Source organism: Solea solea, chromosome 20, assembly GCF_958295425.1.
Source record: "Solea solea chromosome 20, fSolSol10.1, whole genome shotgun sequence".
Taxonomy (NCBI): domain Eukaryota; kingdom Metazoa; phylum Chordata; class Actinopteri; order Pleuronectiformes; family Soleidae; genus Solea; species Solea solea.
The window spans coordinates 21,830,606-21,845,061 of NC_081153.1; the positions used below are offsets into that span (position 1 = coordinate 21,830,606).

The 14,456-nt window shown below is 41.0% G+C and overlaps 1 protein-coding gene across 1 annotated transcript; it reads left to right on the top strand.

Moving 5' to 3' along the window:
• Positions 1–386: 386 nt before the first annotated feature.
• csnk2b (casein kinase 2, beta polypeptide) lies at positions 387–6,154 on the top strand. Its single transcript, XM_058619884.1, has 7 exons — positions 387–521; positions 1,294–1,375; positions 1,739–1,841; positions 2,333–2,448; positions 3,178–3,253; positions 3,986–4,175; positions 5,213–6,154. Exons 2-7 carry the CDS (start codon positions 1,304–1,306, stop codon positions 5,301–5,303), a joined length of 648 nt encoding a protein of 215 aa, XP_058475867.1. The 5' UTR covers positions 387–521; positions 1,294–1,303; the 3' UTR covers positions 5,304–6,154.
• The last annotated feature ends 8,302 nt before the right edge of the window (positions 6,155–14,456 follow it).

The window sequence follows — 14,456 nt, forward strand, 5'->3', positions numbered from 1 at the left end:
GGTAAGGAGAAAATATTTGATTTTGTCATTCTAAAAAATATGCATCTCTTGAAAAAACAAATACAGTAAAAATAAAACAAAATGAAATGGGGAGTTCATGTTGTCTCTTAATATCTTCACACATGTTCATTATATTACCTATTTGAGGGAGCGATTGGTTGATGTCTGTCACATTCCACCATAGTAAACATCTACATTTATAATTCATAATTTATAAAATATTGAATGAAATAGTGAAAAAAGAGTGTATGAAGTGGCATGAAATCTAAATACATAAAGTACAAGTACTACGATTTTAGTAGAAACATCAAACTACTGCATCATGAGAGTGTAATATAGAGGATGAACAGTAGGTGGCAGCAGCTCACACTCAGACCTGTCCTCTGCACCGGACAACACACCGGAAGCAGAGGAACAGCGGAATCTTCGGGGTGAACCTCGGCTGGTGTCCATTTTATTTACAACAGTGGAGTTGTTAGATTTTCACCATTCGGGTTTTACAAGAGGATTAAAGATTAAAGGTAGGTTTCCAAATCACTCATTCACAAGCGTGTGGGCATTTAGAGCCAGAGGCAACCGGAGCTGTAAGAGAAGAGCGTGTCTGTCTGTCCGGCGGCCTGGTGTCTGACGATGCGCCATATTGAATCCAATAAAGGCTATTAGCAGTGGTTAGCACAACAGGCTAACATTAGCTGCGGCAAATTAACATTTCATATTCGTACAGGTTTTCGTGTATAATAAACACTTCATTACACACTTAAGGTCATATTCGAGGCTTTAGTATTTTGACCCGCAAAGGAAACTTAACCGGGATAGCAGAGAGTTGAGGTTTGATAACGATAGCGAGCTCATTTACTCTGCCGTCTATTTATACAAAAATACTTACGATTTGATGGAGTTTAACCAATTGGTTTAGATGTATTTATTATTATGAGGCAGACAACAACACTTGGGGTGGTGCGGTGTACTTTGCCGGGTCAACAACCAAATAGGATATTTCAAATATACCATCCTACAGATATTTCTATATCTCATCTATTTTAAGATTGTGACTAACTTAAGAATGTTGTATCACACTGTACATCACGTTGCGTGAAATTTGAAAGAATGTGTCCTCTGCAGTTGCCTTATCCTCTGTCCAATCATTCTAGGACCTCGTGACTTATAACGAGCTCATTATGTGACATGTTTTGTTAAAGCCAATAATGAAGTTTGTTCTTCTGTGCCACCGTGTCCAAAAAGTGAAGCTCATGTAGATTTCAGACAGAATGTAATTTGACTCTTCTGTTACAGGTTTTCAGACATGAGCAGTTCAGAGGAAGTGTCATGGATCTCCTGGTTCTGTGGGCTGAGGGGGAATGAATTTTTCTGTGAGGTAATATTTTGCAGACAATATAGGATTCTAGATAAATGTCTTGACAACCATTGAGTTCATATTTTCAACCTACTTTTACAACCATAACACAATTCAAATATCTCATGAATGTGAAGACAATTTTTAAAGTGACGCTTGAAATCGTTGTCCCATAATCCATTACTGGATTAAGTGTTTTCAATGCTCACTTTGAAAAGAGCTGTATTTGTCATGACGTCAGCATATGACTGACGCGTTTGACCCACTTTCCTACACTTGAATTGGATCTGGAATGTCTTCACTGCTTGATCACACCAGAGGAATGATCTCGGCAATTAGAAACAAATAACCTCTTAAATGTGTTTTCTTACCTCCATTTGACAGGTGGATGAGGACTATATCCAGGACAAGTTCAACCTGACGGGGCTCAATGAGCAGGTTCCTCACTACCGCCAGGCTCTAGACATGATCTTGGACCTTGAGCCAGGTCTGTATCATGTTCATGACACCATATTCTCTTATTGAATATTAAGTCTTTATTGTTGTATACATATTACAAATTTCAGCAGTTAAAAATGTCATTGACTACAATGACTCAGTTGTCTGATCATAACGCCCCCACCCTGTCAGACACAAACTAATACTAGTCTCTTCTATGTTACAGGCTAAGCCTGCTGTGTGTGTGTGCTCTGTGTGTGTAGGTGTAGCAGGAAGTAATGTGTACGTAAACGTTACAAAGACATAACTGAGGCAGTTATCTATATGAATTAGTTATATGGTGATATGGTTTTCAGCCCTATCAACATGGTAGAAGTATTTCATCTTCTCAGATTTCTTCAGAACTTCAGTTGTCTTTGTATTGTTATTAAAAACAAGTATTCAAGAAGAACCCCTGTTCTATTGTTGTGGTTCGTCTGTTTTGAAATGGTTTCTCAGTACGGCTTTAATGTCTTCACTCCTGTTTTTTTCAATGCTCAGATGAGGAGCTTGAGGACAATCCTAATCAGAGTGACTTGATCGAGCAGGCAGCAGAGATGCTCTACGGCCTCATCCACGCTCGCTACATCCTCACTAACCGAGGCATCGCACAGATGGTAGGCACCAACTATGTCCGTCCATTATATTTTATCCATCCGTCCTGCTTATACCTCTTTTTTTTTTCTTGAGACTGTGAGATTTTAGACACTGTGTACATTACACAGTGTCGGGTAATATTGTGTTTCTTTTTTTAAAATGATTATTGTTAACAAATGAATTGCCTGATATATTTTATTACCTTCGCTAAGATGAACTTTTTAACTTATTCTAAACCCTTTTCGATGCATGTTGGCGGTAAGTTCTATCTTTTTGATAAGATTCAGAAATTAAATTGCTAAACTAAAAGAAACAAGGCAGTCAGAGATGGCAGACTTCACCCCATTCATGCAACAAGCCTCAGTCGGCCTCTGTTGGTCATGTTGGCAAGTGCAGACCATCACACGAAGCCACCAAAAACAATACTTCCCTCCCACTCCATGGGGTAATATTTTGCAGACAATATAGGATTCTAGATAAATGTCTTGACAACCATTGAGTTCATATTTTCAACCTACTTTACAAGGTAGGTTCTTCTCTGATTCTTTTTAAATGTGAATATTTTCTGGTTTCTTTGGTCTTTATACCTTGTGATCTTTTCCAAAAGATCTCTTGCTTTTTGTCATGCTGTGTATTTAAATGTTTAGTGTCAGCCAACAAGAGCTGTGGAGCTTTCTGGGAGTTTTTAATTAACAGTTATCTGCTTTTTCTTCTTGTTATTGACTGTTTGATTTCTTTCCTCATTGTAGTTGGAGAAGTATCAGCAGGGAGACTTTGGTTATTGTCCTCGTGTTTATTGTGAGAATCAGCCCATGCTTCCTATTGGTGAGTATTAAAGCTTAGTCGCTTGTATGGCAGTGAAAGTCATTTCTGTGTTTCCCACAGGACAATATATTTAGTCTGTGTGGTGAATACAGGCTAATTACAGTTGAAGCAACACAACCAAGCAGCACCTGCTGAGAAGTGTGCGGCAGGCTCTCATACACAGCTAAATGGAAACTATTTTCTCAAAGGAATCTCTCTTTTTCATGCATGTGATATTTTTAAGTTTAATTCATAATATAACAGAAGATTGACTTTACTTTTTGTTTGTATTTATTGTGTTTATTTCCTTTCTTTTTTTTTGATGTTTCTCAGAGTGAAGCTACGGCCCCCGGCTCCTATAATTTATTCACCTAATTGCTTCACGATTGAAGCGAACAGTAAGGGGGCATCGAAATTCGCCTCTGAATTGTTTGAGATTTCTTACCATTGAGTTGTGTTAACATTTAGTCGCGTTACCAATAGGGCTGCCAAGATTAGTCGACTATTAAATTCGTGTTGGACTATTAAATTCGTGTATCATACCATTTTCCTCTGGTACCCCAAGGGAAGGGTGCCAAAAATGGAAACACCAAAAATCCTATACCTAACCAAACCCAACTGTTATACACAGCTTTAAATATAATGCAGAGTAAAAATACCGGGATGGAAAAAGGAGGCATTTGCATTCCACCTGCAGAGCTAGTGCAATCTCCATTACAGGAATCTAAGCCTTTTGTTTGTGGTCATGCACAGGTCTGTCAGATATCCCAGGTGAGGCCATGGTGAAGCTGTACTGCCCTAAATGCATGGACGTCTACACACCCAAATCCTCCAGGCACCACCACACAGATGGAGCCTACTTTGGCACCGGTTTCCCTCACATGCTCTTCATGGTTCACCCCGAGTACAGGCCGAAGAGGCCCGCCAACCAGTTTGTCCCAAGGTTTGTTCTGCAGGAGTAAAAATCCTTTTTTTCATGTGCACTGATCACAGGACAACCGTTATACATTTATATAAAGTGGATCAGTCAGAACAAGTTTAATATAGAACCAAGTGCTGAGGGATGGAATGATACTAATGGTAATCAGTGAAGCATTCAAATCACTGCATCATGGCCTCAGTGCTAATCACGTTCACAATCAGAGTCATTTATTAATCCTTGCAGGGACGTTGGTTGCGTTATATTTGCTAAGATTATAATATTGTGTTTTTAGTTGTTTTAACTTCTTCCATTTTAGCAGCTGTTCTTCTTAGACTAACACACACTTTTAAGTAGTTATTCTAAGAAGGCAAACACATGTTTCTTTATTTTCTTCATGCACACTGTCAAGGGAGCCCATCTTACACTTATCACTACTTCCTTTAACCCTGGCCTTCAAAATAAGAGCCACTGACTTTTCTATGACTACTTACTGTATAACTAAAACAAAATATACACATTTTTATGTTATCTCTCATTTTAGTAGTGATTCCACAACTATGTAAAATATTCTCAGTTCCAGTTCATCTTGAAGATGCTGGAAAGGGTTAAAGGTCATGGCTAAGATCAGATCAGACTAATCTCAACAAACCATGTCTTCACTGTTATGTTGGAATAGAAATGTGAACTTCCTCAAACTGTTGACACACAAGTTTGAAGCAGAGCGTTGTCCAAAACGTCTCTGGATGCTACAGCATTCAGATTGTCCTTCGTTTGAGACGAAAGGCTCCTGAGCCCAAAGCCTGATAGAATTCAATACTTCTCATGTATGTGTATGTGTGTGTATATCATTCATCTGTCCAAAACCTCATTTACAACTAAACTGGAACTCCTGCACAGTGACATTTGTGAGGTAGACATCGTGTTACCTCAGGTTTATTTGAACCCAGACAAAAGCCACGCGCACACACGGGGAGCACATGCTTGATTGGAAGTTATAAAACCAAACTTTATTATTCTTTACCAACATAATGGTGTTTGTCATTGTCTTCTTTCTTAAGGCTGTACGGGTTTAAGATCCACCCCATGGCCTACCAGCTGCAGCTGCAAGCCGCCTCCAGCTTCAAGAGCCCCGTTAAGGCCATACGCTAGAGAGCGTCCAGACAGAAGGAGGAAGAGGAGGAAGATTTCAACAGAAGAAGAGGAGGGGCGTGGAAGACGGGAATGAGTTGTTGTTGGAAGAGCAGGGGTTGCCTGCGTTTTAAACCTCTTCACATGTCCCCTCTTCAACCTGAAGACTATTATTTTGGTTTAGACTAGGGCAAATGAAAACGCTGTCAAGATATTTTTTTTTTTTGAGCGCGAGTGAGACAAAAAAAAAAGCATAGCCGTGATCTTAATCACATGAACCACACACACACACCTGGGATTTCCACACATGTACCTTACCCAACTAAGCCGTGTGACAAAAGCAGGAGGGAAGCTGAACACAGTGTCGTAGGTTAAGAGTCCGTTTACACCTGTGTGTTTGAAGCCCTGAAGAAGTCCACAGTGCATGTAGACTCAGGCCCACACAGAGATAACGAGGCCTGCGTTGGTTCACAAAGCAGTCTGTTAACATTTGCCTTGAGGTGCAACACAAATTCTTGCATTCTTGAGGCAGGAGAACAAAGTTTCTGGTTTCATGCTGTCGGAGTAGATGTTTCATTATTCGCCGTCATTTCTTGAACGTTCCTCGGCTTTATCTTAAAACAGTTTGACATTTGTGGAATGTCAAATGTGTTGGATTGGAAGGTTGAAATCACGTGAAGCCGCTCGGCGCCGCTCGTCTTAGACGAAGTCTCCTACACGTTATTGGACGCTTTGCTGACGACTCGTGGTCATTTAGTCTCTTGTGTAGCGAAGTGAACGTAATATTTCTCATAATCCTGTCACAGCACATGTAGATAAAGGTTTCCCTCATTGTGCAAAATAAATAAACGTGACAAATAATCGTTGTAGAAGTGGAGGAGCAGCTTATTCAGCCTACTGTTTGTCATTAGTGATATTTGACATTTGTTAAAACAAATACTTAAACTACATAACTATTTGTATAACTACTTAAATGACAGCCATCATAAACGTGTATTTGTCTTAAAGCCTATATTGACCGATACCGACATTGTGCCAATGATATTGTGGATTCTTCAGCACACCCTTTAAAACACCTACTTAATTAACACTTAATTAGATTCCGTTGAAACAGCCGTGTGCTGCGTATGACTTCTGTTGGAGTCTTAACTGCAGCTGACAAATGAGCTTCTAATGTGTTCATTTCTATAGAAACGAGCAGTCACTGTTGTGTTGAGTGTTTGTTTTCCACTTTCTTTTCTAAAACTTACTTTGTTTCCAGTCCAACGCTGAAGATCGTACATGCATAATTAACCACAGCTGACTTGTGATTATGCAGTTGAAGTTGTTTTTACATTGTGCTGAAATAATGTTCTGGTTTCAGTCTCCACACTTTTCCCCGAATGTCAAACTGTGTGTAAAGATAAAGCAGGAGAGACTCAGAGATTTAAAAAGCTGAATCCTTCATCTCACTCCACCTCCGCACTGATCCGTCGTCCCGGTTCTGACACAGATCACCAGCTGCTAGTTTTTGTTTCTGATAACTCATGCTCACTCTCCCTTTTCGCTCCCTCTCCTCTCCTCTCCACTCTGTGTGACTTTGAGGAATCCATGATACAAGAGAAAATGTATTTATGTTTCCAGATTTTAACTAATGTTTTTTTGTGTGTGTGCGTGCGCGTGCGTGTGTCGTCTTCTCTCTGAGACTGTGGGTGAGCAGGATTCAGAATTCTCAATAAACTTCTATTTTCTTTTCATACTTCTTTTTGTCCAGTGTCTTAATTTAGACTGCAGTTCCACACTTCTGCCACATAGTGTCAGTAGAGAGTACCATATACATCTTTCCACACATACTTACATATTCTTAGTCATGTTTAAATCCTGAATACCTGTGTGTTTTTGGTGTAAGTGCGTGTGTCTGAGCTGAGCTGGAATTTGGTTTCCGTGGTAACCAAACTATTACGGTTGTCTGGCTTCAGGGTGTGGCTGCAGCGACATTTCACATGACTTTGACTAACAGCGATGGTGGGCAAACACACACACACACACACACTGAACTACTGATAAAATCATAAGATCTTGGTCATGCTTCAGCAATTCTTCTTAAATTAAATAATCCTGACAGAGCAGCGTTTGATATGAAGACAAAAAAAAGGGAAAAGGAAATGAAAACAAGTTCAAATAGAAATGTTATGCCCCAAAAACCCAACAAACACCTTGTGACACAAACAGCAGGACACACGATAGAATAACTTCCATTTGTATGACTCATAAAAACAGTTTTTCCCTCTGTCTGCGGGGAAAAAAATGACTGGCAGACCTGAGTTGACTTATGTGGCCAAGCCTTGTCAGTTTTTCCAGCAGAGAGAAGAAGAAGGGGAAAGAGGAGGATCCCTTATGACTCAGGATAAACCTCAAACCACAGCTCAGGACCTGCCCTTCTTCACCACCTCCCAATATTACAGCAACTCACAACTCCTGTGAACTGTAGGGAATGGAGCGTACAACACACGAGTGTAACCTGCCGTCGTCCTCTTAACGGTCAGCTCAAACTCCCAGGTGTGGTCAGAAACGGCCGTTCCAATGATGGCTTTTTTACTGTTGTCATGTGACATGTTGGGCCTGTGCTGTGCCACACCCAGAGGGAACGCTGCACTGTTTTCCTCACAGATGTTGTTGTTGGGATGAGTCTGTGCAACAGATATGAAGGAAATGTTGTAGCCACAGAGACTGAAACCACACGCTAAACATCCTCCAGGCCCGTGGTTCTCAAACTCTGGTGGTGTCCTCTGGTGGTACATGGAGGAAAATCAGAAATACTATTCTACTCTATATAATGTGTATATAATACTGATATAATCTGTATATAATAATTCTGTATATAATACTGTATATAATCTGTATATATTAATACTTTATATAATACTGTAATCTGTATATAATAATACTGAATATAATACTGTATAAGTGTGGTATGTAATCACAGTGGAGCTGAGGAAGTTTGACTGGAGTGTGTAGAGAATGAGACAAAACAAAGATGAATACATTAATGAAATAATAACAATTAGAGTCACTTCATCTCTCGCTGCATCTTCATCTAGGGTCACTATACCAGTGAAGTTTATGTGAGGAAGAGGAGGGTGATGATGAGAGAGCAAATGAGCTTAATGAGAATAAATCTGCCTCCTGTAAAAAGTCTGAAGCTGACTTTGTTTTGCTCTCGGATAGAACCTGGTACCTGGTGTTCTTCTTCTTCTCCATCAGTGATAGAACCTGGTACCTGGTGTTTTTCTTCTTCTTCTCCATCAGTGATAGAACCTGGTACCTGGTGTTCTTCTTCTTCTCCATCAGTGATAGAACCTGGTACCTGGTGTTCTTCTTCTTCTCCATCAGTGATAGAACCTGGTACCTGGTGTTCTTCTTCTTCTCCATCAGTGATAGAACCTGGTACCTGGTGTTTTTCTTCTTCTCCATCAGTGATAGAACCTGGTACCTGGTGTTCTTCTTCTTCTCCATCAGTGATAGAACCTGGTACCTGGTGTTCTTCTTCTTCTCCATCAGTGATAGAACCTGGTACCTGGTGTTCTTCTTCTTCTCCATCAGTGATAGAACCTGGTACCTGGTGTTTTTCTTCTTCTCCATCAGTGATAGAACCTGGTACCTGGTGTTCTTCTTCTTCTCCATCAGTGATAGGACCTGGTACCTGGTGTTTTTCTGGCCACTGATTGGTCAGAGAGTGTCGTCACTGAAGAGTCATGAGCATGACGTGTGACACAAGAATCAAAGCCACCTTTTTCTATGTCTGCTGTCCACAAAAATACACATCATCGAGCTCCAGCTTCATGCAGCCCTGCTATGATGACCACGCTCACGTGGAGCTATAGTTATTGAAAACAGTGAACAAGGCATTTTTCCCCTGAGAACTGCTGCTGCTGTTAGTGTTACTGTTGCTGTTACTGTTGTTACTGCTGCTGTTACTGTTGTTCAAATATCAGTTAGATACAAGACCCAATCAGGATTTGCGTGACATGTGACTCATTTAGTTTTAAAATAACTAAAAGTTACATGTTATACATCTTGACATACTTTTAGTGTTACTTAACACTGATAGACTGCTTTGCTGTGTCCAAAGATCACATTAGAACAATGTAATGCAACAGTGTCTGTATTTCTATTAAATAATAATAAATGGAAGGAATTAAATGTACTGATTTAATGTTACTTTAATGCTGTGTATTGTGGAATAAGTGGACATTAGAAGAAGAAGTGGCCTCAGTTAAGATACACTCCTATGTTTCGCTTCATTAACTCTGTGGCTGCAGGCAAAAAGAAAAGCTCCGAGGCGTAAGAGTATTTACACTGCAGTAAGGTCAGTGATGTTTTGTTAAAGGAGGTGGAACACAGTCTTATTTATTCAAACGCAGACAGAGAGCCAAGTCAAAGCCCCACGCCCTGTTCACACGGTAGTTTTCCGTAAACACGGCATCACTTCAGGATATCTTCATCTACATCCACATGAAACCCCTTTTTTTCGTTTCCGTGTTCTGAGTTAAGGAGAATCATATGGAGCTTCAGTAGACCATAATGTTTCCATAGACCTGAAGTTTCAGTAGACCTGAAGTCTCAGTAGACCTGAAGTTTCAGTAGACCTGAAGTCTCAGTAGACCTGAAGTCTCAGTAGACCTGAAGTCTCAGACCTCAATTTGAGACCTCAAGTTCAGTAGACCTTAAGTTTCGGAAGACCTGAAGTTTCCGTAGAACTCAAGTTTCAATAGACCTGAAGCTTTGGTAGACCTGAAGTTTCGTTAGACCTGAAGTTTCGATAGACCGGAAGTTTCGGTAGACCTGAGGTTTCAGTAGACCTCAAATTTTGGTAGACCTGAGGTTTTAGTAGACCTGAAGTTTCAGTAGACCTGAAGTTTCAGTAAACCTTAAGTTTTGGAAGACCTGAAATTTCGGTAGACCTGAAGTTTTGGTAGACTTGACGTTTTAGTAGACCTGAAGTTTCGGTAGACCTGAAGTTTCGGTAGACTTGACGTTTTAGTAGACCTGAAGTTTCGGTAGACCTGAAGTTTTGGTAGACTTGACGTTTTAGTAGACCTGAAGTTTCGGTAGACCTGAAGTTAAGGAAGAACTGTAGTGTGGATGTAATGTTGGGGTTTCTCTGAAGTCAGCTGCTGTCTCAACATTCTAGACCAGAGTTTGGCACAGAATTGTAGTCCGTAGACAATAACATGGTTCTCCTGGACTCTTCTGTTAGATGGACTGCATGACTTATCACAATGAGCCAGAGGATAAAAATAACTTTGGTGAGATGCTGATCTCTACCTCCATCAGGTTCAAATTACAAATTGTCAATTTGAGTTTTCATTTGCCTTAGCTGTACTTATTACTTTGCAGTTAGGGTACATTCACTGACATTACTTCATTATTTAGTAACAGTTAAGCCATGTTTTATTGTTGTGTTATTAATTCATATATCATTCAGAGCTGAACGTTTTTTTGTGACCCTTATTATAAAGTGTTCCCACACTTTATAGTAGTTTTAGCAGTAGCTTTATAAAGCCTTGAATAACATGAATAACTGTATTTTGACAGCAGATATCAGTAAACACGTCTTGTCTTCAGCAACTTCAGACACAAGACTGAAGAAAGTGTTAAAGATAAATAACAAAACCACTGTTTTTACACACGGTCAGTACTGTACTGTCTGTGACTGTTGTCTGTGACTCTGTTGTCTGTGACTGTTGTCTGTGACTGTTGTCTGTGACTCTGTTGTCTGTGACTGTGACTGTTGTCTGTGACTGTTGTCTGTGACTGTCTGTGACTGTTGTCTGTGACTGTCTGTGACTGTTGTCTGTGACTCTTGTCTGTGACTGTTGTCTGTGACTCTTGTCTGTGACTGTTGTCTGTGACTCTGTTGTCTGTGACTCTGTTGTCTGTGACTGTTGTCTGTGTCTGTGACTGTTGTCTGTGACTGTTGTCTGTGACTGTTGTCTGTGACTGTTGTCTGTGACTGTCTGTGACTGTTGTCTGTGACTGTCTGTGACTGTTGTCTGTGACTGTTGTCTGTGACTCTTGTCTGTGACTGTTGTCTGTGACTCTTGTCTGTGACTGTTGTCTGTGACTCTGTTGTCTGTGACTCTGTTGTCTGTGACTGTTGTCTGTGTCTGTGACTGTTGTCTGTGACTGTTGTCTGTGACTGTCTGTGACTGTTGTCTGTGACTGTTGTCTGTGACTCTTGTCTGTGACTGTTGTCTGTGACTCTTGTCTGTGACTGTTGTCTGTGACTCTGTTGTCTGTGACTCTGTTGTCTGTGACTGTTGTCTGTGTCTGTGACTGTTGTCTGTGACTGTTGTCTGTGACTGTTGTCTGTGACTCTTGTCTGTGACTGTTGTCTGTGACTCTTGTCTGTGACTGTTGTCTGTGACTCTGTTGTCTGTGACTCTGTTGTCTGTGACTGTTGTCTGTGTCTGTGACTGTTGTCTGTGACTGTTGTCTGTGACTGTTGTCTGTGTCTGTGACTGTTGTCTGTGACTGTTGTCTGTGTCTGTGACTGTTGTCTGTGACTGTTGTATGTGACTGTTGTCTGTGACTCTGTTGTCTGTGACTCTGTTGTCTGTGACTCTTGTCTGTGACTCTCTGTGTATGGTCACAGCCGTCGTGTCGAGGTTGCTCCTTGTTTCCGAGTTTGAAGTCGTTCCTCAAACTCAGAAATTCCAGAAATTCCAGATTGAGACTACAAACGGAACGCACCATCATGTTAACTATGGCTCTGACGTGTCCTTGAATCCCGTTTGTTTCCCACATGTTTTCTGACATATACAGTATCATGTTGAAAGAGGACAATTCCTGCTTTTGAACAACATTTACCTTATATTTCTACACAGTAGTACTGAAGTAATTCTCAGAGATGTTCAGTTTGTAGCCACGGGTATGTTACGGTTGGCCTGAGTTTGAATATTTCTGTTTCTTATTGCTGTTGCTCACACAGTCAGGATTATTTTGGCTGGTTTCTCCCACACGCCCTTCTCCCAAATGACTGCAGTTGAGAAACACAACAAATCTGTGGGCAAAACAATAGAGGCATTTCTCCGACAGCACCATAGATAGCCTCCCTCTCAGCAAAGTATTTCAAAACCATGACTCTGAAGATGCCATTTCATAACTGCACACTCCCTCCACCCTCCAGGAATCCAAAGCGTGCCTGTTTTTTTGTTTTGTTTTTAAGATTACATGCACAGATAATCAATAAACTGGTGTCATAGCGACAACAAACATACGCGGTAACCAAAAGCGTCTTTCTTTGTGATCGCTGTGGACAAACAAACAGTCACCCCCCCCCGGTCATACTGGTCAGTCACTCACTGAATAGACACTTGAAACCACATAAAGCCCTGAGACAATTTCTGGGCAAGTGGAAACTTGCTTGTGTGAATAATTAAACTCAAGCACAAACTCACCTATAGAAACAAAGTCATGGGAAGTTTGTTTCCTCATTGCATCTGGAGGCTCGGGACGAGCAGGAGGAGCGGCAGAGACGTCCTCAAAAGTGGCTTCACTCCTCTGTTAAATGACATGTAATGTAATGTAATGTAATGTAATACAACTGTGGTCACTCTTCTCTGAACTCTGGTTTCCTCCCACGATCCAAAAACATGCACCTACTTAAACTGAATGTGAGAGTGAATGGTTGTGATGGACCGTGATGGACTGGTAACGTGTCCAGAGTGAACCCTAACCCTGTCACCAGCAGTAGTCAAACTTCCACTCACTCTTTGAAGCACTTTGTTGTAAATGTTGATGTTGTTCTACGGTGCGTGCTGAAGCTCAGAGTCTGAACAACACAAACAAACATTAACTGTGTAAATAATCCCGAGGCTCCAGTTTGCATAAAAAACACGTTTGTAAACGTAAATGAATCATAGACAAACGCTGTTGCTGTGTCGGCGACCGTGGCTTCAGAATAGCTTGAAGGAAAACTCCATCGTACGTTGAGATGACGCTCACACACACACACACACACACACACACACGCTTGTGTTTCAGGCGGATCAATTATCATTCAGAGCACTAGAAGTTTGCACGAGAGGAACATCTGTGTCGTTTTATGTTGAACCTCAGTCACAACAATCACTTTGCTCTGATTGGTTTTTCTTCTAAACTGATTAATCCAGGGCCACACGGTGGAGCAGTGGTTAGGGGTTAGAGTTATGGACTGGTGAACTGTCCAGAGGGTGTGACCCCAACACAACAGACATTACTTGTTTACATACATACGAATATACATGCTCCACTATATAAAATGCATTATTTATATATTAAATAAACAGTTAATCTTTCACTCATTCACATGCTGACAAGAGCCATGTGGGGTGATGTGTCTTGCCCAAAGACACATAGGCACGTAGACTAGTGGTGCCGGGAATTGAACCCACAACCTTTGAGTTGAAAGACGACTGAGCTTGTGTTGTGGACGTTTTTCCTCTAAAGATATTTCTTTGTTTTTGTGTGTGGTGATGAGGGAACACATGAACGCTGAGTGAACACATGAACGCTGAGTGAACACATGAGTGAACACATGAAAGTTGAGTGAACACATGAACACTGAGTGAACACATGAACGCTGAGTGAACACATGAGTGAACACATGAAAGTTGAGTGAACACATGAACACTGAGTGAACACATGAACGCTGAGTGAACACATGAACATTGAGTGAACACATGAACACTGAGTGAACACATGAACGCTGAGTGAACACATGAGTGAACACATGAACGCTGAGTGAACACATGAACGCTGAGTGAACACATGAGTGAACACATGAAAGTTGAGTGAACACATGAACACTGAGTGAACACATGAACGCTGAGTGAACACATGAGTGAACACATGAACGTTGAGTGAACACATGAACGCTGAGTGAACACATGAACACTGAGTGAACACATGAACGCTGAGTGAACACATGAGTGAACACATGAACGCTGAGTGAACACATGAATGTTGAGTGAACACATGAACACTGAGTGAACACATGAGTGAACACATGAACGCTGAGTGAACACATGAACGTTGAGTGAACACATGAACGCTGAGTGAACACATGAACGCTGAGTGAACACATGAGTGAACACATGAACGCTCCCTGCATTCATGGAGTAAAGGACGAGAAGAAGCTCAAAGCGTTGA

Coding starts and splice junctions, on each gene's coding strand:
- csnk2b (XM_058619884.1), top strand. CDS start 1,304: ATGAGCAGTTCAGAGGAAGTGTCATGGATCTCCTGGTTCTGTGGGCTG. Junction 2,449..3,177: donor ACCGAGGCATCGCACAGATG/GTAGGCACCAAC, acceptor TCCTCATTGTAG/TTGGAGAAGTATCAGCAGGG. Junction 4,176..5,212: donor GCCAACCAGTTTGTCCCAAG/GTTTGTTCTGCA, acceptor TTCTTTCTTAAG/GCTGTACGGGTTTAAGATCC.